Raw genomic sequence first — 27,631 nt, 5'->3', positions numbered from 1 at the left:
TTAGGTAAGTCTTAAGTTTTGGTTAGTAAAAAACTGACTTTCAGGCATGTGATAAATACATAATATTTGATATTATATTCCAAATAAACTCAAAATTACATATTCAAAATAAATTGGTTGTACATGGTGTTTCGGGGTATTTTTCTGAAGAAAATAATTGTATTCTAAATCGTCATTGCATTTTGCTTTGTACAGTTGGGGATTAATACAATTGTTTTGCTTGCTAGTGCTGTCTAATTTTCAAAGAAATATCTAAACAAACATTTTCCCCTTTCTATTACAGGAAGAAAATTATGCAGTGGTTGTGTGTTTTTCCTGAGAATTTAGTAAACAGTCCATATATTCATAAATATTCCAAAGATGTATCTTATTTAAGGTGTGCAGGTTTTGGAAACTTTCAGCAATTGTCTTATAGCGATAGAAGGACTATTTTTGTCAGTTACACCAAATTTTTGTCTATATAGTCAACACCCATTTTACAGACTTTTCCAAAATATTTATTTTATAAAATATGCACAGCTTTTCAACAACATGAAGGTGAACGGGACTTCTCATGTGAATAAAATTACTCATATTTGTTTTTACAGGATGGATAGCCAGTTTGGAATAGCAAGAGCATGTTAAATCATAAAAATGATACTGCTGAAATTGATCTCGTCTGCAAGGAAAACAAGAGTCTCCAACCTGTACTACTATGGGAACATGGAACTTGACTGAAATTTCCCATTTCAAAACCAAATTTAAAAGTAAAGAAAAAAATGAATACTTGCTATTAATATTTTAGGTTCTTAGCCACAGAAGAGTATTTTTAAAATAGGAATACTCTCATAATACAATAACATACTTAAATTAAACACTGACTTAAGGCAATTATCCATTTTGAGATAATAAGCTACAGGGCTAACGTTGTGAAGCTGGCCCAGATCTCTGTGCTGTGATCACTTTGCTCTCAATATAGAAAATGGGAGAGATTCCAGAAGACTGGAAAAGGGCAAATATAGTGCCAATCTGTAAAAAGGGAAATAAGGACAACCCAGGGAGTTACAGACCAGTCAGCTTAACTTCTGTACCCGGAATGATAATGAAGCAAATAATTAAAGCAATCAATTTGCAAACGTTTAGAAGATAATAAGGTGATAAGTAAGTCAGCATGGATTTGTCAAGATCAAATAGTGTCAAACCAACCTGATAGCTTTCTTTGACAGGGCAACAAGCCTTGTGGATGGGGGGAAAATGGTAGATGTGGTGTATCTTGACTTTACTAAAGCTTTTGACACTGTCTCGCTTGACCGTCTCATAAACAAACTAGGGAAATGCAACCTAGATGGAGCTACTATAAGGTGGGTGCAAAACTGGTTAGAAAACCATTCCCAGAGAGTAATCATCAGTGGTTCACAGTCATGCTGGAAGGGCATAAGGAATGGGGTCCCACAGGGATCAGTTCTGGGTCTGATTCTGTTCAATGTCTTTATCAGTGCTTTAGATAATGGCATAGAGAGTACACTTACAAAGTTTGCGGCTGATACAAAGCTGGAAGGGGTTGCAAATGCTTTGGAGGATAGGATTAAAATTCAAAATGATCTGGACAAACTGGAGAAATGGTCTGAAGTAAATAGGATGAAATTCAATAAGGACAAATGCAAAGTACTCCACTTAGGAAGGAACAATCAGTTGGGAAATGACTGCCTTGGAAGGAGTACTGCGGAAAGGGATCTGGGGGTCATAGGGGACCACAATCTAAATACAAGTCAACAGGGTAATGCTGTTGCAAAAAAAGCAAACATAATTCTGGGATGTATTAGCAGGAGTATTCTAAGCAAGACACGCAAAGTAATTCTTCTGCTCTACTCCACACTGATTAGACCTCAACTGGAGTATTGTGTCGAGTTCTGGGTGCCACATTTCAGGAAGGATGTGGACAAAATTGGAGAGAGTCCAGAGAAGAGCGACAAAAATGGTTAAAGGTCTATAAAACATGACATATGAGGAAAGATTTTAAAAATTGGGTTTGTTTAGTCTGGAAAAGAGACGACAGAGGGTATATATAACAGTTTTCAAGTATGTAAAAGGTTGTTACAAGGAGGAAGGAGAAAAGTTGTTTTTCTTAACCTCTGAGGATAGGACAAGAAGCAATGGGTTTAAATTGCAGCAAGGGAGGTTTAGGTTGGACATTAGGAAAAACTTCCTGTCAGGGAGGTTAAGCACTGGAATAAATTGCCTAGGGAGATTGTGGAATCTTCATCATTGGAGATTTTAAAAAGCAGGTTAGACAAACACCTGTCAGGAATGGTCTAGGTAATACTTAGTCCTGCCATATGTGCAGGGGACTGGACTAGATGACCTCTCAAGGTCCCTTCCAGTCCTATGATTCTATAGTATTGGCACAAAGTAGCTGGCCACTACAGGATCACTCCAATGTAGCGGGATCCTGAGAGGAGTAGAGCCAGTATAGCAACTCCTATGCCACTCTCTTTCCCTGCAGCCCGTACAGCAGTTATAGCAGGGAAAAAGAGTGTTTGTGCCAGCCCCCCAATATTAGTCTGAGTGGCCTGAAGGCAACTGTAACTCACACCAGATGCCATTGGTCCCAAGAGGCTAATACAACTGTGACATGCCCCGAGGTGCAATCCAGACAGTGGAACTCCTAGGCCCCCTTAACTCTCCTGCCCAGGCTTTCTCCTACACTGCTATGCTAGTGAACAGCAAACCCTCCACGAAAGCTTATGCTCTAATAAATTTGTTAGTCTCTAAGGTGCCACAAGTACTCCTGTTCTTTTTCCCTCCAGCTCTGTTCACTCAGCCATCAGCATGCATAGGCACACCCTGCAAAGTTGCATGAAGGCTCTCACAAGCCAGTCATGAACTGTATATAGGGAGACATAAGCAAATTCCCCCAGCCTGGCACCCCAGAAATGTGCATCTTACAGTGCTCAAGACCTTCTTGATCAAAGTTTGCTGCTCCTTCAAAGGGTAGTGGACATGTCCCAGCCTCTAATCTGAGCAGATCCCCCAAGCACTTCAGACAAATTCACTGGTTCAGATAAACATCAAAATAAGTTTATTAACTAGACAAAGATAGATTTTATGTGATTAAGCAGAATTGGCACAGAAGATTAGAATTGGTTACAAAATGAAATAGCAAAACCACAATCTAAATCTTAAACTTTACCAGGCTAATAAATCTAAAAATCAAGATGATTTCTCTCATCCAAAACTTCACAGCAGTTCATGCTAACTGGAACACCTTCCAGTTAAGTCCAGCTCCTTCCAAAGTGTAAATGGAGATCTCTTTGTTTTCCTTGTATGGCAATGGGGGTAAGAGACAGGCCCTCTGGTGACATCACTGTCCCTGATTTATACTTTTCTCCAGATACTGGAAAAATCCATCCTGTGTCATGGGACTAGGCAGCACTCGTGGTGTACATGAGCTGCTGACCATCCTTCATTATGAATTGCTTGCACCTTTTGTCTATGTGAAGATTGCATTGTGGAAGCAGAGAAAGACAGCATGTAAGGCCTCTGTTTTCCATTTCTTTGTCCTCTCTGAGTTTTCCAGACTCAACATGTTTCAGTAACAAACATAAAGCAAAATGTAATAACTTCATATACATTGATGACACATACATTTCAACAGGATAATGAGGTTCATCAAATCAAGACTTTTCAAATGTTACCTCACAAGGCATACGTTGTACAAAACATATCACAATCATATAACGGTGGTGAATATGTGGGTATATGGGGAACAGTAGGTCACAACAACAGCTTGAGATCATCTGGGTTTTAAAGGACACCCCAGACAACCTTAGGCTGTTGTATTAGCGCCTGGGGAGCACTAGCATCTGGTCTGAGTTAGAGTTGCCTTCAGGCCACTCAAACTAAAGTTGGGGGGCTGGCACAGCTGAACTAGCACTGGGGTAGGACAATGACAGGTTAATGCCATCTCTGCAACTCCTTTCCTCCAAGTTCTTCTGTATTCTCCTATGCCTCGGCAGAGGATTTTGTACAATGGGGTTACCATTTTTCAGTCTAGTATGCATTTTCTGAGCAAGTGTGATTCCCAGACATGACTCTCTGTTTAAGTCAATTCAAATGTCTACAGTAAGGATAGCTTAATATACTGAAAGTCAGGATCAGTGCTTGGAATTGAACATTGAGATTAGGAAATGTTTGCTTAATGTGATTTTATAGCCTAATGCAGGGGTTCTCAACCTTTTCATTTCTGAGGCCCGCCCCCCCGCAACATGCTATAAAAACTCCACAGCTCACCTGTGCCATAACAACTGTTTTTCTGCATATAAAAGCCAGGGCACACGTTAGTGGGTAGTAAGCAGGGCAATTGCCCAGGGCCCCATGCCACAGGGGGACCCACAAAGCTAAGTTGTTTAGGCTTTGGCTTCAGTTCTGGATGGTGGGGCTCGGGGTCCCGGGTTTCAGCCCCATGCAATGGGGGGCTTCAGCTTTCTGCCCTGGGCCCTAGTAAGTCTAGCACCAACCATGCTTGGCAGACCCCCTGAAACCTGCTTGCAGCCTCCCCAGAGGGCCCTGGATCCCTGTTTGAGAACCACTGGCCTAATGTATCACACTTAAGACACATTAAACACAAAAGTGATAAAAATATTTCTCACCCTATAGTTTTTAAAAATAAAATAGGATCCATGTAGTTACAGCAGTCCCAAATATTGTTCACTTGTGAAAAGCATGAATGCTTCTAGAACATAAAATGGTTACTGTTCTCAAACTTACCTATCAGCAACTTTTCTTCAAGAAGTGGAAGAAACTGCTTGGCCTCAGTATTTTCTGGTTCATAGATTAGAACTGAAATTTGACAACAGGATATGTTAATAATTCTATATGGTGACAATAGCAACTCACAGTCAGACTGCGGAACAATTTCAAGACATATTGTTAAAGTGCATTCTGTCAGATAGTGGCATAATTTTTATTTCAGAGACTTAAAATGCAAATAATGATTTCTCGGTTATTTGTATTTATATTTCCTCATGAAATACTATATTAAGCTAGAGTTAACGTTGAGAGTACATATCAGTAAATATGTAACTTACAAAAAAAATATTAATGATACAAGAAATAGGCATAACAAACCCAAGAAATTCAGATAGAAAGTTAAACATAAAATAAACCCAAACATGTTCAGGCATGAAGCTGCTGAGTTAATGTTGTTTGGATGCTTTTACTGAGCCTGTAGCGATGCCATGAGGAAAAAGATATTTATAAAACCTAATCTATCGAAAAATTAGTAAAATCTAATCTGGAACCACATACACAGTTACTGTATGGAAACCTACAGGAAACATTTATTCACTGATCCCTGTTACAACAGCACTTTGCCATACTATACCACATTCAGTCATATCAGTACTATTAGCCCCTTACTTTTCTGGGCACTAAGTTCATTCACAATTTAAAAATAAATCGGTAAACACATGAAATGATTATTAAGCTGCCTTTTGTAGACAAAATAGTGGAAGTGTGCACACTGCAATGCTCCTTCTGCCGACAAAACACTCTTGCTTTGCGAACAAAATAAAACCACCTCGATGCGAGAGAGCTTTTTGGGGCAAAGTTATATCGTCAGTGTAGACACCGCGGTTGGTTATGTCACTATAATTGGCCTTCATGAGGTATCCCACAATGCCCATTCTGATGGCTCTGGTCAGCAGTTCAAACTCCGCTGCCTTGCACCCAGATACACAAACATCCACCCCATAGGCCCAGGAATTTTTGAAATTCCATTTCCTGTTTGCTCGGCGTGGACAGCTGACCATGGCGGCGCCACACAGCAAACGCTCTCCTGCTTGGACCACACCTGAGTTGTTGGATTTGCTGGCAGTGTGGGGAGAAGAGGCTGTGCAGTCCAAGCTCCACTCCAGTCATAGGAACTTCGATACCTATGGGCAGATTTCTTGTGGCTTGTTGGAAAAGGGCTACAAACAGGACATGCAGCATTGCTGAGCGAAGATAAAGGAGATGAGGCAGGCATCCAGAAGGCAAGAGAGGCAAATCGTCGCTCTGGTGCTGCGCCACAGTCCTGCTGTTTCTATAAGGAAATGGATGCCATTCTCGGTGCTGACCCCACCTCCACTGCCAACAGCCCAATGGATACTTCAGTGAGGCTGGAGGCAGCGGACAGGGGATTTGACCCTGTGGACAAAGTTATGGACAAGAAGGTCAAGATTGAGGATGACGTGGAGCACACGCCAGGGTCGTCCAGTGATGTGGCGAGTCAGGACCTCTTTTCCACTCCCGAGGGGTCTAGCCAGTCCCAGCAGCCAGTCTCTGGCGCGCATGATGCAGTAGAGGATAGCCTTGGTAAGTGATCTTTTTGAGTTGATGCTGCTCAGTTATATGAGGCAGAGCTGTCCTTTGCTCTGAATATTCTAAAAGTGGGTGAAGGGATAGAAATGTACAAGACTAGCTGTGTTTGCGTGTGCTCCACATAGCCTTGTGCAGTTAAGTAGTGCAGTGGAACAGCATGTTAATGCACACCGAGATTTCATGGGAATCCTCCTGCGAGATCTCTAGGGGCTTGGCTACACTTGCGAGTTACAGCGCAATAATGGAGCCCCGGGCGCACTAGCTTGCTCCCCATCCACACTGGCAAGGCACGTAGAGTGCTCTGATTCTGCGGCTACAGCGCTGCTGGTACTCCACCTTGGCTGCGCCTTGGCTACAACGCACGGGCGGCAGTGTGAACGAGGTGTTGGGTTACTGCACTCTGATCGGCCTCCGGAAACGTCCCATAATCCCCTTAAGTCAAGTGGCCACTCTTGTCATTGTTTCGAAGTCCTGTAGGAATGCGGAAATGCCCTTTCAAAGCTCCATTTCTGACAGCCGGCATGCAAGCCATTAGTGTGGAATGCTGTGAGAGAGGTGTGTGGGGAGGATTGGGGGGCTGCTGCTGTCTGAACTTACAAGATAGCATGCTGACATGCTCTCAGCCCCCCAAAACCTCACTCTCTCCCCCCACATACGCACAACACACTCCCTGTCACACTCCACCCCAACCCCCCCATTTGAAAAGCACGTTGCAGTCACTTGCATGCTGGGATAGCTGCCTATAATGCACCTCTCCCAATGCTGCTGCAAGTGCTGCAAATGTGGCCACGCCAGTGTACAAGCAGCTGTCAATGTGGACAGACTGCAGCGCTTTCCCTACTGCGCTCTCCGAAGATGGGTTTAACTCACAGCGCTCTACATCTGCAAGTGTAGCCATGCCCTAGGAAACTTTCCTGGAGGTACCCGGCAATCCTCTGCTGAAAGTTCCTTGGCAGAGCTGCTTTGTTCCTTCCCACATTGTAGGAAACTTTCCTGCACCAATCGGCAATTCCTTGAGCAGGGACCAAAGCGGCACATGGGCGAGCAGCACAGGAACGGGGTCTGAACCTGCAAGCGTGCAGGAGATGCACCTTTGCATACCCTCAGGAGTGAGATATCGGCATCAATGATCCCGGTTTGTGGAAAATGGGGGCAGAATTTGCAATATTGTCCATACTCTCCTGCACTTATTCCCTTAAAAAAAACCTAGACCCTTTGCCTCATCTTCAACATCCAACACCGCCCTCCCTCCCTGGGCCAAACTCACTATGTTTAGAGTGTTCACTGAGATGCGTGCTTGCCAAGGGATAGTGAGAAAGTGATTCATATGTGAAAAGAGGTATATTTTACTGTAATGATTCAGTGTTGTGCATGAACTAACAATCATGCTTCTGTGTATTGTTTCTTGTGCTTTTGCAGATGGGGCCTTCCAGGGAACTCCCTACATACTGGCAGAGCACCTCTGCTGGAAAAGGAAGCGACCACAGTGCACCAAGGAGGACATGTTCCAGGAGGTGCTTCAATCCTCAGATTTAAAAAAAAAAAAAGAGAACGCAGGGAGTGGAGAGAGACCCTGAAGGAAAAATTTAAAATAGGAAGGCAGGATAGAAAGGAGAGCAAGGAGCAAATTGTAAAGGGCCAGGAGCAGATGACAAAATTGATGGAGGAGCAAACAGAGATGTTGAAGTCCCTAATCATGCTCCAGGCAGAACAGATGCATGCTTGCCCCCCAGCCCGCAGCCAATACAGAACTGCTTTCCATGCTCCCCCCCAAACTCCTCCCACACATTCCTTGCAACTTCCCAGAATGTCTCAGTACCTCATTCACTCCACCTCCTTCAGACAGCTTCCAAAATGATAGTTGGAGTTACACACAGATATGAAAGCATACACTGCTCTGCACTCTTATCTCCCTTCCCACCAATCCTTTTGTGTGTGTTGTTAATTGTTATTTAATAAAAGCAAACTGTCCCACATGTGGTGGTTGCGGCTGGTAGAAATACACAGTGGCAATTTGATCATTTGCTCACTACAAATCCTGGTCAGGAATCATCACAACTTTAATGCAAGGCGGCAAGATAATGCAGCATGAGAGACACATTACTGATGCTCATTGTCAAAATGTTGCCTCAAAGCCTCCCTGATTCGAAGAGGGGAACAGGGGGCTAGAATAGCCCTTGTACCTGGCTGCTCAAATTCTGCAGCCAGCTGATTGGCCTCTGCAGGAAGGAAACTTTTTACCCATAGACTCACATATATTATGGAGTGTGCAGCAGGCTACTATGACGATGGGAACATTTTCCTCATTTAGGCCTAACCTGCCATAAAGGCAGTGCCAATCGTTTTTAATCTGCCAAAGGCACATTCTATGGTCGCTCTGCACATAGGCACTGATTTCCTCTTTGCCCGGGGGGTGCTCGACCCCCCCCAGACTCTGACCCCGCCCCTGCACCACCCTCACCTCGCCCCCATTCCACCCCTTCCCCAAAGTCCTCACCTCTTCTCCACCTCCTCCCCTGACGTGCCACGTCCCCGCTCCTCCTCCTCCCTCCTGGAAAGTCCAAAGTGCTGCCAAACAGCTGTTAAGCGGTGGGGTGGTGAGAAGCGTTGGGCGGAAGGGGGAGGAGTGGGGACACAGCGCACTCAGGAGGTGGGGAGAGCTTAGCTGCCGGTGGCTGCAGAGCACTCGCTAATTTTTCCCCCTGGGTGCTCCAGTCCCGGAGCACCCACGGAGTCAGTGCCTATGACGCTGCACCTGTTCAGCCCATTGTTGAAGCACTCCTTGTTACTGTCCAGGTGTCCTGTGTAAAGTTTCATGAGCTATGGGAGTAAGGAGTATACTGGGTCTCCCAGGATCACTATGGGCATCTCAACATCCCCCTCTTGAATCTTCTGGTCTGGAAAGAAAGTCCTTGCTTGCAGCTTTCTGTATAGACCAGTGATCCTGAAGATGCGTGTATTATACATCTTCCTGGACCACCCTGTGTTGATGTCAGTGAAACGCACTATGCTCAGGGTGATCCACAAGTGCCTGCAGTACCATAGAGAAGTACCCCTTTCTGCTGATGTACTCCATTGCAAGATGGTCCAGGCCAAAACTGGAATATGCGTGCCATCTATTGCCCCTCCACAGTTAGAGGATACCATTGCCACAAAGCTAGCCAATATTTCATGCACATTTCCAAGAGTCACAGTTCTTCATAGGAGGATGCAATTAATGACCCTGTAAACTTGCATTAACGCTGCCCCAACGATGGACTTCCCCACTCCAAACTGATTTGCGACCAAGCGGTAGCAGTCCAGAGTCACCACCTTCCATACAGCAATTGCCACTCATTTCTATACCGAGAGGGCAGCTCTCATTTTGGTGTGCTGAGACGAGCTCTGCACAGTTCCCAGAAAAGTGGCTTTCTGCATCCAAAAGTTGGCAGCCAATGCTTGTCATCCCAGACTTGCATAATTATGCAATCCCATCACTCAATGCTCGTTTCCCGAGCCCAAAAGTGACAGTTCACCGTGTTCAGCTACTCCATGAATGTCCAAAGTAATCTTTTTTTGTTTCTTTCCAGGACACACAGCAGGTTAGGCAACTCTGACTCCTGTTCAAATTAGGAGCTCATGACCATCCCGAGGTGTTCATAACAGTGACCACAGCAGTAAAGAGCAGTGCGGGATACGTGCTTTCAACCAGAAATGGCGGGCGCACAGTAAACGGGCTGTTGAAAAATGCAGCAAAATGCAGTTGGAAGCCCATGGAATACTGGGACGGAAAGAACTGCATCATGGGATGTTGCTCTGTTTTCAGTAACATGTGCCAGCTTCCTCCATGGAAAATAACACTGGTCTACAATTTTTGAGAAGTCGTCTGCTTCAGAGATAAAATGTGCTATTATGTATTTTGATGTGCTGAATTCAAATATGACAATTAAAACATCTGATTGACTACTGTTTCTAAGATATTTAAGTTTTTACATTTTATGTCTATGTATATTGTGTAGATAGTAGAGTTTTAATCAAATTGTAAACCTACGTCTTTTCATGTGTTTATGGTTGCTTTACATGATAATATTTCACCTGTCCTGTTTATGTAACACTTTAAAAATCAGCAAAAGGGTTATATAAATAAAATTTATTATGAAACAAAAGGCAAAAAACTATTATGTACATAGTTTAGTCCTATTCAGTGTCTACTCGGCGCTTCTTGGCTTGTCTCTTGTATTCATTAAATGGAGCATCTCTTGTCACTGTCCAGCAACAGTCTGCAAGCATTGATGGGCTCCATTTGCCCCGATAGCGTTTCTCCATTGTTGCAATGTCCTGGTGAAATCGCTCGCCGTGCTCGTCGCTCACTGCTCCGCAGTTCGGTGGAAAAAAATCTAGATGAGAGTGCAAAAAATTTATCTTTAGTGACATGTTGCAACCAAGGCTTTTGTATGCCTTGAGGAGGTTTTCCACCAACAACCTGTAGTTGTCTGCCTTGTTGTTTCAGAGAAAATTTATTGCCACTAACTGGAAGGCTTTCCATGCCGTCTTTTCCTTGCCACGCAGTGCATGGTCAAATGCATCATCTTGAAGAAGTTCACGAATCTGAGGACCAACAAAGACACCTTCCTTTATCTTAGCTTCACTTAACCTTGGAAATTTTCCACGGAGGTACTTGAAAGCTGCTTGTGTTTTGTCAATGGCCTTGACAAAGTTCTTCATCAGACCCAGCTTGATGTGTAAGGGTGGTAACAAAATCTTCCTTGATTCAACAAGTGGTGGATGCTGAACACTTTTCCCTCCCAGGCTCCAATGACTGTCGGAGTGGCCAATCTTTCTTGATGTAGTGGGAATCTCTTGCACGACTATCCCATTCACAGAGAAAACAGCAGTACTTTGTGTATCCAGTCTGCAGACCAAGCAGGTGGCTGAAGGAATGACTAGAACAACAAGAATGTTGTATTGTGATTGGCTCTCTCTCTGTTAGGGCTGATGGATTGATCGATCAAGGTGACCAAGTATTTATCAGTAATTAAGAAAATGGACATGAGGAGAAATACTAAAATGAAACAGGTAAAATGTAAAAAAGTTTTATCTATCTATCTATATAGTACTTACTCATCTGACAAAGTTTTTTTGAGAGACTGTAGTCTTGATCCATAATTGCTTTCAGGAACTAAAAGAACAATATAGTTTAGTATGAAAGTTAATATAGAGAATTGTTGATGTGCACACTTTGAGAATTAGTTCTAAGTTTGGTCAGTTTTTATATAAAAATACTTTAGTGAGAACTTTGATCAATTTTCCCAACAGCTATAAAGTGCAGAATTTTTCTATTGTTCTAAGTAGATCCACCAGGGGACAGTGGACAACTGCTAGTCCCACCATTACTTGTACAAACTCCATCTCAGCTACTACATCTTAGAATTGAGGATTATATTTCTGTGTAAGTGTGTTACTCTGAGCACACAGCCAAGTTACTCTGGAAACATCTAGGTACGTGTATTGTTTTACAAATGAGTAGTCCAATTGACTTCAGTGGAACTACTCACATGAGTAAAGTCATGCACGCTCTTAAATGTCTTCAGGATTGTGGCCTAAGTTTGGTGAGAACTGATTTTTTTTACAACAGGTATCCTAAGTAACACCTGTGCTCACATAATAAGGTAAAAATTAATAGCCCTGAGAGATGTATTTGACAAGAGTAAATAACACAAGGCTTCACTGTCAGTATGGCACAGTGTGGACAAGGGACTTGAATCAAGCCCTGACAACACCTGTTGGGTCCACAGTTTATTTTTGGCATCAGATGGAACAGTCTTGGATCTCAAACATGCTATCATTCATTGCTATCAAATAAGGGGGCGGGGGGGACTCCAAACCAAACATAAATCCACAAAGATCTCAATGACCCAAAAGCAGTAATATTAAACTAACAAATGGAAATCCACAACGGACCCATTTAATTGATGTTTGAGGTGACATTATCAGAATAGTGAGACAATGGTTAAAAGCAGTATACAAATCTACTTATATAATTAATGACAAGATATTAAAAACTAATTACCACATAAGCAAACATGATATATACAGTGGTCACCACTAAAAAATAATAAAAAAAAAAAAAAAAAAAAAAATCAACATTGGCAAAAAGTTATCTGAAGTATCATCATTTTCTCTTCTTAGACAACAGAGTATCTCAGACAGCACTGTGTGGTAACTGCTGGATATTGTTTTAATAATGAATATTATTACTGTTCTTTCAGTTGAAGTTAAGTAGGCAGTCTGAGAGTTGTTAAAGTCAACAGTTCTCTTTAAATTCTCGGAGCTATGTTCATAATTGGCAGAGCCTAAACTTACACTACTTTCAGTTTTGCCCATGCCTCTCATACAGCATAGGATCTAGATTTAAGTCTCTGACTCTTCCCACCTTTTGTACTCTCAATAGCAACTAATAAGGCTTTGTCAGCTACTGCAAAGATAGTCAGTCCCCCCAAAAGAGGAGCTGAGTAAAGTTTTCTTCAGCTTGCCGTGCAAAAATCTTATTCCAGAACGTTTCTTACCGCACTGTCATTTTACCTGTAAGCGTATTAGTATCACAATGACAGTACATTCTTAACTTTAAAACACATACTTAACTCTTAATGAAATCAGTGGGACATAAGCATATGCTTAAGTACTTTGCTCCATTGGGGCATTTGACAGCAACACTACATATCTCATGCTTTGTTTTTTAAAAAAGGAGGAACTGGATGTTGAGCAAACACAAACAATTAGCTGAAAAAAACATACCATCTACCACTTCCCAAACATTTTGATATTCAAGTCTAGGTAACAGGAAAGAAAAAAACAAAACATTTCTCCATATACACTGCGTACTCCAAATGAGTATTAAACACACCGTGGGCACTCAGGATCTCTTGCAGCACTTAGAACAGAAGCCATCATACAAACTGACTAAACTGTTTTCCCTCTTCAAACAACTAAATCAGGCACACATCTTTTACACAGGAATATTTTTTGAAAAATTGTTTTTGACAGTATCAGCAGTGATTTTGTTTGCATAATACATACATAAAAGACTAGTTTTCAACAGAGTATTTACCATTACAGTGCCAGTCGCAGAGCCCCAAGTATTCCACAACTGCAGAACTTGCCATAATTCACCCCTTGCTGCACAACTGTGGTTTAGAATTCTATTAAAAAATTAAGTTTCTAGCCCTTATGGCTATGCAAACCTAAAAAATGTAAGCCAAGGGTGAACCGTGGCCATCTGAGTCTACCAGCCTGAAAACAATACTTCTGAGAGATGTGAATGGCCCCAGTCATTTCACTCTGGGCTCCAGGGACTCTGACTGTGCAACAGTGGGCTTTGACATTTTTGGCATTTTTCCAAGATATCAGGACTCATAGACTTTAAGGTCAGAAGGGACCATTATGATCATCTGGTCTGACCCCTGCATGCTGCAGGCCACAAAACCGTCCCTACCCCTTCCTTGGGCTCTGCTGTTGAAGTCCCCAATCCTGTGTTTTAGTGACTTCAATCGGCAGAGACCCTCCTGCTAGTGATCCCTGCCCCATGCTGCGGAGGAAGGCGAAAAACCTCCAGAGGCTCAGCCAATCTACCCTGGAGGAAAATTCCTTCCCGACCCCAAATATGGCGATCAGTAAGACCCCGAGCACGTAGGCAAGAGTCTCTAGCCTGACCCCAGTTAGCCATTATACTATTTACCTACCATTGCTTGGTATTCCTCGGCTACTATGTTTTACCATTAAACCATTCCCTCCATAAACTTATCTAACTTAATCTTAAAACCAGACAGGTCCGTCACCCCCACCGTTTCCCTCGGAAGGCCGTTCCAATATTTCACCCCTCTTACGGTCAGAAACCTTCGTCTAATTTCAAGCCTGAACTTCCCCACGGCCAGTTTATATCCATTCGTTCTCGTGTCCACATTAGTACTAAGCTGGAATAATTCCTCTCCCTCCCTTGTATTTATCCCTCTGATATATTTAAAGATAGCAATCATATCCCCCCTCAGCCTTCGCTTTGTCAGACTAAACAACCCAAGCTCCTCTAGTCTCCTTTCATACGACAGGTCTTCCATTCCTCTGATCATCCTAGTCGCCCTTCTCTGCACCCGTTCCAGTTTGAGTTCATCTTTTTTAAACATGGGAGACCAGAACTGCACACAGTACTCCAAATGAGGTCTCACCAGCGCCTTATACAACGGAAGCAGGACCTCTTTATCCCTACTAGATATACCTCGCCTAATACATCCCAAGACCGCATTGGCTTTTTTCACCGCCACGTCACATTGTCGACTCATAGTCATCCTGCGGTCTACAAGGACCCCTAGGTCCTTCTCCTCTTCCGTTACTTCTAACCAATGCGTCCCCAACTTGTAACTAAAATTGTTATTAGTCATCCCCAAATGCATCACCTTACACTTTTCACTATTAAATTTCATCCTATTTCTGATACTCCAATTCACAAGCTCATTCAAGTCTCCCTGCAGAATATTCCTATCCTCCTCCGAATTTGCAACGCCTCCAGTAAACTCTGCAACAAAAATACTATTTTGCTGTAGCCAGATGCCTAGCATCTTGAGTTCTTTTGTTATCTTGTCCTGCTGGGACCTGCCTGAAGCTGCCTCTTACTCTGCATCTTTAACCACAAAGGGGAATTAATTGATTATAGTGCATCACTATTGGACAGAAAAGACAAGAGAGGTTCAGGGAGCAAGGGTTAGAGACCCCCAGTTTGTGGTAGGGTGACCAGATGTCCCTATTTTATAGGGACAGTCCCGATTTTTGGGTCTCTCTCTTATATAGACTCCTATTACCCCTCGCCCGTCCCGATTTTTCACACTTGCTGTCTGGTCACCCTAATTTGCGGCCAGGGAGCAGGGGGAAAACCAGAAATGCAGGCTGGGCAGCTATACTGCCTAAAGAATAGAGGCCTGTGGAACTCAGATGAACCACTGAATCGGACTATAAGCTCTCCATTTTCGATGGCATGCATGATGAAGGGAAAAGAGATTGGGAGCTGAGACGCCCAGACAACATTGTAACCACTGAAGCCCACTGACTTGGGTCATCTGGAGGACAAAACAAAAAATATATAAAAAATAGTCACTGCTGAAAATAATCATTGATGAATTGTACATCAATGAGTATTTTCAATTTTGAAACATGGTCGCCAGCATATCTGCACGACAGATACAATAAATCAACACTGATGCAGAATTAGGCAGAATTATGGAGTGTTTGCTACAGAATTGGGTCCCACTGTGCTGCAGAGTACATGGGTCCCTCAGTCTATGTTCACATTGTTCGGGGGGCGGGGGGAGGGGAAAGGTGAAATTTACCTCTCCCAGCAACTCTATTGGTGCATTTATTTTTCTATCTTCATTTTCACTGCTGCTTTCATCGTCATCTGTAGTTTCTGACAGCTGCTCATCAGTATTATGGTCCTCAATACTATTTGTCGGAAATTCAGTGCTGAGTTCATTATTTGCTGGCTTTTCTACATTTCTGGAATTTTTTTCTTTATCATCTAAATTCAAAATTAATATTATATCAGCGATAAAAACAAAACACTTAGCAGTTACAGAGCATTTTATGTGCTCAAAGTGATTCATAAGCATTAACTAGTTAATGAGGATCACTGACAAGGTATTTTTGCATACAGTTGAAAAATATTTTCTGTTTATCTTCTTACATCAAAAAGGTAATGCTTACATTACTGAGCTCAACTATGCCCTCATATACACTAAGATAATTACCACTGAAGAAAATAAGAATTATATGGTGCTCCTCTCAGGGAAGAATTAGGCCCGCTGAATGTAACATGTCTTTCCTGGAACTCCATTTTAAAATGTGTTATATTACAGGAACTCAGCTGTAATGCCATTCTTTCTGCTAAATATTCTGAAAGAAGAGTAATTGTACTGATGGTACTTATAACAATGTTTGATCTGCTGGGAGCCAAAAGGAAGTATATTTTTGTTTCACAGAAAGAGAGTCTTACATGTCTTCAAAAGCACTAAAGAATAACTACTTTACCTTAAAAAGAATGCAAAATTTGAGAAAGTAATAGTTGCTTTGGGAACCATAAGTCTCACCTTTCTAACTTTTGTTCCATTTATATTCTCAATCATAACAGTGCATTAAGTATTTATTGTTTCTTTCATTTAATTTCTTCTTCATTATATTTGTAAAGGTTTTCCCATGAGTACATTTTGGGTATTTTAAATTGCTGCCATGTTATATATGAGTAATACCTAATACCACAAACTGCAGACTAGCATTTCTTGGACTTGCCTAACAAAACAAAAACAACCTCATCTGTCACTTTTAAGTATTATAAAGCATTAGTTTACACCATTCCTCTAGTGAAGAGGAGTATACAGCCTGGCAATTTTGAAAAAGCTGCTGTCTTGGTCTGAAATGCCATGGTGTGGAGGGTGTTTTTATTATTATTATTAAAGATAAAAGCTCTCTTCCAGCACAAATACAATGGAACAGTCCACAGAGGCTTAAGTGCATGAGATGATATCTCTTTTCCCTAAGAGGTATTAGAATGTCCAGTTAATCAAATGATCTACTGGCTGAACACATAGGTGCTTTAGAATGAAAAGAAAATAAGATTTGTGATTGAATGCACATTCAAATAAGCACATCTATATGCATAATTTTACAAGGACTTATTCACTAATGAAGGAATTCATTTCTCAGGTCTCATATATAGGACTATATGTTGAAATGAACACACAGATTAGTGCGTAATCTTTTGAGTTTAAAATCAGTGAGAGGTCAATAAAGGTTGCTGGTCTTGGCTGAGTCCTAATGGGTATTTGTTCACATCATTGAACCATGACCTACTGGAGTCCAGCTGACAGCCTTTCCTGCAAAGTCCCAAGATTGAAATAAGGAGGCATGAGCTACTGGCAGACTAGGTGCAAAGCTTGGATTGTGCCTGCTTGCAATATATGCCCTTCTTTAGCCAAATCTCTCATCTTAAATACATAAACTACAAGCTAATGTGTTTGAGGAGAAGTACTAGGAAATTGTGGTAACAGGTCTGAAAGTTTTCTGAGATTTCAAATTAACAAAGTGCAGAAACATATACAAACACACATCCTGTTGAAGTCAATGCAAAGACTCTAATTGACTTCAGTGGGCTCTGAATCAGGATCATAAAAGCAGTCTGGGTTCTGGTACGAAAAATTTACCTCAGCTGTAATACCATTCCTTTAGCTAAATATTCTGAAAGAAGAATCATTGTGCTGGTGGTGCTTATAACAATGATTGATCTGATGGAAGCCAAAAATGCAGTACATTTTTGTTTTACAGAACGAGAGTCTTATAGGGACACCAATTGTACCAATTTTAACCTTAAGAGGTTCTCCTATAGAGCAAGCTAGCTAACAGCAGATATCACAGAACAAAGTAATAAGGAAGAAAAATGAAAGTTGAAGAAAAGACAACTTCTAATTAGAAAAAAACCCTGGAATTCATAAAGTTAATGAATACCAATAGTTTGTTATGGGGGGGGGGGGCAAGGGCAGTTGCAGCTCCATTATTAAGGCTGAGCTGTTTTGCACTTAAATCAGAGATTCAACTGCTTATGTATATAAAAAATTGTGTATCCTAACCAAATTTACCAGCACTTACTCTTTGATTATAGAATTAATTTACATTCCTTTGATAATTAGTTTAGGAATTAAAATTAAATTTAAAGACAAGAAATTCAGCACCTGCTGCCAGACTTTTTGTCCCAAATGATCTTATGAACAAAATAATGCATATTTTTCAAAATTTCCCCTATGGTTTACTTACTGAAATCTTCACATTGTGTAGGCTACATTTGAAAAAAATTTTTTTATATTAATGGTCATTTCCCCCTGTGATACACTGTTCCTCAAAATAGCACCCTGTAATCCCCATATTCAACATTCATATATGGTTATGATATTTCATACAAAGCATGCCATGTAAGATATCATATTAAAGGTCATGATCTCCTGAAACCCATTGTTCTGTCAAAATATGTATATTGTTAGTGTGTATGAAGTCAGGAGACTTTGCTGTATGGTTGTTATTAAAATATATTGTAAGTTTGGGAGTCCTCCACTGCTAGTTCTCCAGTAACAACAAAGGAGGTGCTCCACAGCCCGGTGGGTGTTAAATGACCATTATCAGCAGGGGAATTGTAAACAAGGGATTTACAATGCTGTAAGAGAGTTGCACAAGCACCACAAGCAATGGGGGATTGCTCAACACTGTGACTCAGCAAGGCCCACCAGGACATGTCTGGGCTAGTATTTTTCCGGCACATGGACTGAGTGTATAAAATAAAGGACAGTGACATCTTGCTTTTTACCTTTTCTCCTCCCCGACCTAGGCTGGAAGCAACAAGAATGCTGGGAAGACAAAAACTTGAACTGAGGAGATTGGTCCCAGGCTTAAATGGAAAGTCTGTGTATTAAGTACCGTAAACTACAACATCCAGTGGGGTGAGAAAAATTGCTTGATCCAAATACTGCTCAGTCTAATACGATTCAAAATTTAGACTGCATGCTTACCTTTTATTGTCTTTGGTAATTATCTCTGACCTTTCATGCCTACCACTTATAATCACTTAAAATCTATCTTTCTGTAGTTAACAAATCTGTTTTATATTTTACCTAAAACAGTGTGTTTTGGTAGAAGTGCTTGGGAAATCTCAGCTCAGTTTACAAAAGCTAGTGTGTCTCCTCTCCACATTGAGGGAGGGGCGGACTGAGTAATGAACTTACACTAGTCAGGCTTCTGACCAGGGCTAGATGGTCCAGTTCTAGGTAAAAGGCTGGGGGCTTGGGAGATCTGCTGGTGCCTTTCTCTATGTGATTCGTGAATGGCTTAGGGAGCAGTCACGCAATTTAGCTGGGTGTCAGGCTCCACAAGCTGTTGTACTGAGTGATAACAGCGCCTGGAGAGGTTTGTGGCTTGTCACTAGCAAAGCACTGTGAGAAAGAGCCAAGACTGGAGAGTTAAGGGGGCACAGCAGTACCCCAGTTCCAGGCTGTACCCCAGGGATCCCATCACACACCCCAATTATTCCACAAATTGCATTCTTTCAAAATGGCTGCAGTATTCTCAATAGGATTGAAGCCATAGGCTGCCCTCAAGTGACCATTTTGACATAGACATCTATCTCCCATTCTTCTCAAATGGGGCTGAGACTGTATCTATACAGGACTGAGGCTGTGTTTACACTGCCCTGCAGTTTGGACGAAAAGGGGCATGACCAGCCCAAAGTGCTGCACTGCAACTCCCCCATGTGGACACAGTGGGTGCAAACTAAAAGGTTCATAATTTGTATTAATGTAGTCCTCTTTGAAAAGTCCAAACTCTGAGGCAGCATACACAAGCTCTAAGTGTTCCTCTCTACTAGGGTTACCATACGTCCGGATTTTTCCGGACATGTCCGGCTTTTTGGTCCTCAAATCCCCGTCCGAGAGGAAATTCCAAAAAGCCGGATATGTCCGGGAAAATAGGGAGGGGTCGTGGGGTTTGGGTCCGGGCTGGAGCCTCTGGGGCCAGAGCCGGAGCCACTGGGGCCGGCCATGCTCGGCCGCCGGCCAGCGCCGCTCAGCCAGGGCCGGGGCTGGGCCGGAGCCGCTCGACTGGAACCAGGGCCCGAGCCGCTGGGACCAGGGCTGGGGGTGCTCGGCCACCAGTCGGCGCTGCTCACCCAGGGCCGAGGCCACTCGTCCGGGCCAGAGCTGCTGGGACCGGGGCTGGGGGTGCTCGGCCGCTGGCTGGTGCGGGTGCCCCAGGGCCCAGGCCGAGCTGGAGTCGCTAGGGCCGGAGCCGCTTGGCTGGAACCGGGGCCAGCATCCCAGGGCCTGAGCTGGGCCGGAGATGCCGGGGCCAGACCCTCTTGGCCGGGGCCAGCCGCCGGAGGGAGCCACTCGGCTGGGGGGGCCGGACTGGGCCGCGCCTCCTCGTGCCCGTCCCCGCCCCCTCCCCAGCTTACCTACTGCCTGCCTGCCTCACTCTTCCCGCGAACATTTGATTCGCGGGAAGCAGGGGAGGAGCATTCAGGGGAGGGGGCGGAGTTGGGGCGGGGCCGGGTGGGGAAGGGGCGCAGTTGGGGTGGGGCTGGAGGCAGGGCGGAGTTGGGGCAGGGGCGAGGCCCGTTGAGTGTCCTCCTTTTAGAATATTAAAATATGGTAACCCTACTCTCCACCTCCTAACAGCTCAGGGCCACCAGCTGAAGGCAGGTTGGCTTCACTCTCACTCGGCAAAAGAGGACGCACTGACCATTTTGAAAGAGAGCAATTTTTTAGGTATTTCTCTGAAGGACAAGATATTAAGCAACTGTAGACACAGTTTAACTGGCCAGGATGCTCTGGCTGCATCCTACTACTGCAGACTAGAGTAAAGCAATCAGGACATACTAGTGCATCTGGCTATAAAAAGTTGAAATTGTTAAAAAAAAAATATTTAAAGCTGGTAATTCTAACGATTTGAAGATATGAAGTATCACATAGCATTATCTTTGAGTTTCTTGGTTGGAGTTAATGTATGGAATTTAAAAAACAAAGCCAGACATTCCAGAAAAAAATATATTAAGTACGTTAAGAGTATATATCAGTAATTTAGGGTAAGATACATTAAAGGATGTTGTAATTATTACCAACCCAATTGTTGTAAATCCAGGAAATTCAGAGTTAAAAAGTTAAATTTAAAAGAAAGCCAAACATGTTAAGTTATGGAAATGCAGTTAGGGCACCTCAATTCTGCCCTGTAGTGACACCACGAGGGTGTGTGTGTGTGTGTGGGAAAAATCTAGAATGTCTTTAAAAGTCAGTTTAATATAATCTAAGATCACTGACACTAAAATGCCTTAATAGTATGCATATAGTTGTTGCATAGAGCCACTGAAGGGCAGCACTAGCTTGCCTGGGAATGCTGTTAGGGTCTGATCCAAAGCCAATTGAAGCTAATGGGAATATATTGACTTCAGAGGACTTTGGCTCAGGCCCCAAGACAGAACAAGATCTCTTAAACTTTATACTGTGGTTAGCTCACCAACTATCCCAGTTTCTATTGCTGACTGCAGCTCCATAGAATCTTTCAGTAGTCTTCTCGCCAGGTTTTAGAGAGTTTCAAGTTTGCATCAACTTAGTTCTTTATTAACTAGCCTTGACTTAACTATGACATCATATGCTAGCTCATAAAAGGGAGTATAAGTGCTGGCAGAGCAACTGTATATTAATCACCAAGATTCCCTTAAAGGGCAGTAAAACTGTGCTACATACTATGTCAATTATTAATATTTGATATGGAATTGAAATGCTGGTAAAAAGGAACTTTAACACTAAGAACTCTAACAAGTAAACAGTGAGCAGTTTTCAAGGTTAACACTTTCTGTCATGCACATTTGAAAGAAGTCAAATTATCATGCCAAAATGGCTTCTTCCAACAACAATCACGTGAGAGCTGATGAGGATGCAAATGTGGGCTGAGTCATGTGTTGTGTGGCTATACCTTGAAAGGAACATTTGGAAAAATAAATATAACAGCAGCATAAACAGAAACCCAACCTTGTTTACACAAGGACAACTATTACAATAGTGAATGTCTTTAAAATATATGTCTTTCTATAAGAATGTGTCATATGCCCTCAAAAGGGATGTCTGTGAAAATCTTTGTTTGCTTGCCTGGGATTGATGAACAGGCTAACACCTTGGAACATCAAAAGGATCACTGACTAAAATTTGGGGGATTGGAGATACCTGAGGAGGAAGGAAGGATGGATGACAGTTATCTTGAGCGGAAAGATTGTTTCACTGCCAACCTGCTCAGCAAAAGCGGCAGAGGAGAAAGAGAGAAGCTCACCAGAGAGGATGTGTTCTTCATAAAATGTAATGTCCTTAATTGTACCTACCTATGTTGTTTAGAAATTAAGAATAAATACGTTATGCAGGCTGTTTCTCTGGAGTAAAACTGGATTTTCTCTCTCTCTCTACTTAATATATTTTATTTTTGATCAGACCAATTGAATCATGTTTTACAGTATGTCTTTGAAAGGAAGGCAACATTCTGACAAAGTGCCGCCCAATGACTGGTTGGCGGATGACAAGAAATGGCAGGAATAGGTTACACTTACTAGTAACTGATTTCACTTTGTTTAGTTTTTATATTACAGCAATTGCACTAGTAGCAACAACTATAGTTAATATTATAAAACAGTTCCCATTATAAACTAGGGATTTTACCATGTTTATTTCAGGCTACTTTAGTGCCTTGTAACTTTCTACAAAAAAGATCTTTTATAGGTCTATTTAAACTAACTGCATACATCTGAGCAGACATTATTTCATTAGAAATAGAGATTAGAAATGAAGTTTTTTAAAATCTATTTTTTGCATCCTATGTTCCCATTCTGTGTAATCACACAATAAAAGGCTGCTTACTGTGCTGCCATTGCAGCCAAGAAATGAGGCTTGCAGAACCTGAGCAGAAAGTGAAACAGCTTGTAATTTACAGAGGACAATGTGAACAAGATGTTAACTCCACTGAAAGAATCATTAAAATAACTTTGCTATTTTGTAAGGTTTACTTTATATTTTTTAAAATAGACTTACAAGTATTATTTTCTTGGTTGATTCTAGATTATTCTGAAAACCTGAATTGCTAGCTTAGCATTTAGCGAACAGCACGATGGATCTATTTTTAATGGCCCATATACCCTACAAGCATAGTGCTGGCACATAGTTCTCTGCCACAGTTAGTGGTGTCTGTGTTATAACACATTTTTACCGCTAGAGAAGATCTGTAACCATGCTGAGAAACAGTATTTTATATTCCCTACTGACCTTAAAGATTTTCCATATTATTTTCCTTTATTTAAAAAAAAAAAAAAAAAAAAAACAGAAAAAGAGTAAGTTATGGGTCCCAACAGCAATATTAATACAGTCACATTGCTGGAATCTTAACTTTTGCATATTGTGTCTTCTTGTATTTCTAACTATGCAACCTTAACATTATATGGTATTTTATTAAATGTTATTTTGATTAATTTATTTTGTTTTTTTAGTGCCTGAAGTGTATGTAGAGGATTGGAGGCAATTTATAAACCTTGGGCCAAATTGTGCCTGGCCCTGATATGAGTGCATGGCATAAGCAATTGCACACATGCATAACCCCCTTGCCCACCCTAAATCAAGACTTGTCTACAGTTACAGCGCTGCAGCAGCAGGTGCAGCTGCGCAGCTGTAGCACTTAGTGGACACGCTACCTACGCCAACGGGAGACCTTCCACTGGCACAGGTACTCCACCTCCCGAAGAGGCGGCTGCTATGTTGATGCGAGAAGCCCTCCTGTTCACATACTATCTACATTGGGAGTTAGGTTGCTAAAATCCACATCCCTGAGTGATATAATTATACCAACATAAATTTGTAGTGTAGACCAGGGCTAAAAGCAAAGCAGAAATCAGTCCCTTTCCTCAGACCCAAAACACAGAGTAGCTGGCTGCAGGAGGAAAAGACAGATGCACCGCAAGAAAAAGAGCAATAGCAAGAGGTGCAGCCTCTGCATTTCCCAAAGACAGAAGGCCACCAGTGCTCCTTTTGGGGTAGTGTGGTTGAGATACACCCCTTATTGTGGGCTGTGTCTAAAAGGTACAAATTAAGCCTCAGACTACTACACTTTCCCCATACCAATCTCCTAAGCAAAAAACATTTTTTGAAATAATAAAAGGCAACTTTGAATAGAAAATATTTGCATGGAGAATTGTCAGGGATTCAGAGATACATTTCACTTGAACCAACCAACCAATGACTTCTGATTTGATACTATCTGTCCTAGCTTCACTGATTGTTGTTTCATGATGTAGTTTGCGTAAATCAATTTTTAATTGCTCATGTGTATAAAATTCTATAAAATTAAAACAAACAAGGGATAAAAAAATGCAGTGTTATTGTGCAATTAATGTTATTTCCAAAAGAGAAATGATAATATATGGTATTCTATGGAGACATTTATTAAACAAAAGAAAAATCTGCACAACCTAATGTGGAGTTTCCTTTGCAGAACCACTTCACATGGGGTCAAGTCTTCTTGTATGCAATACAATATTACTGAAGCAAACAGAGTTCTAGAAGTTCAGAACCTCCACAGTCAGATAATATATTGTACATGCTCTCTGATGGCATGTGCTGTTCTGTTGTGTCATAGCTATGAAATTCTAGCCCCTTTTCAATACAACTGAGAACAGTGTCTTCCATGAACACTGTAGATATTCTCTAGAGCAGTGGTTCCCAAACTTGTTCCGCCACTTGAGCAGGGAAAGCCCCTGGTGGGCCGGGGCTGGTTTGTTTACCTGCCGCGTCCGCAGGTTCAGCCGATCGCGGCTCCAGGCCAATGGGAGCTCCTGGATGTACTGGCCGCTGCTTCCAGCAGCTCCCATTGGCCTGGAGCAGCGAACCGCAGCCACTGGGAGCTGCGATCGGCCGAACCTGTGGACGCGGCAGGTAAACAAACCAGCCCGGCCCGCCAGGGGCTTTCCCTGCACAAGTGGCGGAACAAGTTAACTCCACTGAAGGAAGCAGGTGCTTGGGGCTAGGGTGACCAGATGTCCCGATTTTATAGGGACAGTCCCGATTTTTGGGTCTTTTTCTTATATAGGCTCCTATTACCCCCTCACCCCCATCCCGATTTTTCACATTTGCTGTCTGGTCACCCTACTTGGGGCAGCCAATGGAAAGGGGCGGCAGGTCCCTCAGTCCCTCTCGGAGTGAAGGACCCACCGCCAAATTGCCGCCGAAGAATTAAGCGGCACGGCTCAGCTGCTGTTGAAGTGCCGCTGATTGGGGCTTTATCTTTTTTTTTTTCCTCCCACTGCTTGGGGCAGCAAAAAAGCTGGAGCATAAGAAGGCCTCAGATATCACATTCAGTCCTTACAAGAAAATCCTATTCTTTCCACAATCATGAAGCACAGAAACTAATATCACTTTATAATCTCTACTCCTTACCCATTTGTTACTCATTTTTTGGGGATGTGGCTGGTTGAATAAAAGACCTGTCTGTAACTCAGTGAAGAAAGTGCAAATCTTACCTGTAGTTTCTTGTATGTACTGGGGTGATCTTAAATTAGTCTCTTGAATCCTAGATGAATTTTTCTTTTTTATAATTTTTGCAGAAGCGTCCCATCTACATGTTGGATATTATTTACAGTAAAAAAAATTAAATAAGCATCATAAAAAGACTAAAAATAACACATCTCTAGGTTAAGCCAATTTTTACAGAGATGTAACAGCAGCAGCACCAAAATAATAAGACAGATATGATAACCCTGTCATAATTAATAACTGCTTCTTATGGAAAAGTGATTTGCCTGCTGGATGACTGTGCACTTTTTGAAGGACATGATGGATATTTCCTGACATAAGATATATTCCTTAATTGATGGTGAGATTAAGAATTCTCCTAATCAAAATTATAAATTAACAAAAGGGAGCAAAGTAAATTTAGTTACTATTTCTCTTCTGCCATGGCTTCCCTACAGCAGCAGGAGCTCCAGCTCTCATCCCAAGAAGTCTCCTTCCACTGCCTTGGATTTCCAGGGACTTTACTACATCCATTTTCTTTTAAGATAATTAATCCAAGGACAACCTGGAGCTCAGTTTGGTTCTCCAACAAAAAAAAAGAAGAAGGTTGATTCAGGTTGGGTATAGTAGGGCTTTTTGGTAGCCATGTCAGTAGCTTGTCCAGTGCTGTGTTTTTACATTGCTTAGTGTTTACACTGCACTGTTTAATGTTTTCTGATTATTCTCTGGCAGCTCAGGATACTATTTGCCCAGCTCACTCTTGCTCACTCTACGCACTGACAATCCACGCTGGCTGCAGTCATCTGAGCTGCCTAACCAATGCTCATGCTATCAGTGTGCTTTTGTCTTGCCTATACACCAAACCAACCTAGGCTTCATATTAGAATTTTTGTCCTTCTGATGTACATCCCCCCAAATCTTGCTAGTTCCCAGCCCAAGGAAGTGGTCATTAAGTTGTGATGGGGGACACAGGGCCATTTGATATTCATTTTAGCAAGATTTCCAGCCCAGCATTTCCGCCCAGTGACCATAAATCCATCCTCCTCTGTCAGAGTGCTCCTGACTGGCCAGTACCTGAAGCATTAATCCAAAGGGTTAAAATTATTTATTTAAAAAGCACAAAGTTAATATTTTAATAGCCCATTTTTCTTAAATGCACCTAGCAAGCTACAAAGATGTAAGACTTACTTTTCAAAAGTTGATTTAGCTGCACATAATGAGATTTGTTTTGTTGGGGTATAAACTTTGTTTGTAGATTCTGGTCCAAATCCATGCTGCCTTGGTTTAAATTAAAATGGTTTTTCACATAAAGAAAGACAAATCAAATATTGCCATTAACTGCAATATAATTATGTTCATTCCATTGATACTTGTGAACTTGTGGCTATCCAAGATTTGTACCATCTGCCCTTTGCCCCACTAAAAATCAAAACAAACAAAAAAAAGGCTGTGATCTGTACAATGGCCTCAATACATGATGCCATTTTTTCCCTTTCATTTAAATGTATATTGTGATATAAAAACCCAGTGCTGAATTTAGCCCTCACTGGAGGCAAGTCATTAACCTGAATATTTACGTCTTTCTTTATATAGATTATATACAACAGAGATAACTGTATTTCTGTTTATGTATAAGAAATGCTGAATAGCTATTTCAAACTTTGACAGTCAATAAAATGGGTAAAATTGTAAATTATTTTATCCTCACATCTCTGTGGTACAAGACTACCATCCTACAGCATATCAATCTCCGTAAAGAACAATCTTTAGCAACTAGCCCAACTAAGCCACAGAAGACAAATTTTACCTGATTAGTTCCCCATCCATGTTGAGAATATTCCCCTGTTCTTCTACACATACTAAATGTTGTAGTTAATGAAAAAAAATTATATTTTATTTAATGGCATGTGCTGATTAAATGAATTAGTAGTGGAAATCACATTTATTAATTATCAGTTCTCAGATATATCATCAGCTTCCCTGTGTGTTTACAGTAGGGATCTATAATGTTAACCTGCCTTAACTCTTAACCTCCAGGCCGGCCGGCCAGAGCAGCCCCCAGCTGGTTTACCATTTAAACAAAATATTTTTAAATCGTTTAAATGGTTAACTTTTTTAATGGTATTTACATTCCTAGTTTACAGCTCACAAACATTTACTGTACCTTTTTAATAACTCTCTCAGAATGACAATGACAACTG

General features: G+C 41.9%; 1 protein-coding gene across 7 annotated transcripts in view; it reads right to left on the bottom strand.

Moving 5' to 3' along the window:
* The window catches only part of ERICH2 (glutamate rich 2), a 47,255-nt gene that overhangs the window by 461 nt on the left and 19,163 nt on the right, over window positions 1-27,631 (bottom strand). For 4 of the 7 annotated variants that reach the window (XM_034785377.1, XM_034785378.1, XM_034785383.1 and 1 more), the window contains 6 exons: window positions 27,238-27,289; window positions 26,619-26,704; window positions 25,439-25,533; window positions 15,693-15,880; window positions 11,440-11,497; window positions 4,747-4,818 (listed from right to left, as the gene is read on the bottom strand). In XM_034785377.1, coding sequence (XP_034641268.1) covers window positions 4,747-4,818; window positions 11,440-11,497; window positions 15,693-15,880; window positions 25,439-25,533; window positions 26,619-26,704; window positions 27,238-27,289 — 551 coding nt within the window. Of the gene's footprint in view, window positions 1-3,035; window positions 3,470-4,746; window positions 4,819-11,439; window positions 11,498-15,692; window positions 15,881-25,438; window positions 25,534-26,614; window positions 26,709-27,237; window positions 27,290-27,631 lie in introns of those variants that run through there. The other 3 variants (XM_034785379.1, XM_034785381.1, XM_034785380.1) reach the window with 3 other exon arrangements.

Source organism: Trachemys scripta, chromosome 11 (genome assembly GCF_013100865.1).
Source record: "Trachemys scripta elegans isolate TJP31775 chromosome 11, CAS_Tse_1.0, whole genome shotgun sequence".
Taxonomy (NCBI): Eukaryota; Metazoa; Chordata; order Testudines; family Emydidae; genus Trachemys; species Trachemys scripta.
This window is presented reverse-complemented; position numbering and strand designations above follow the sequence as displayed.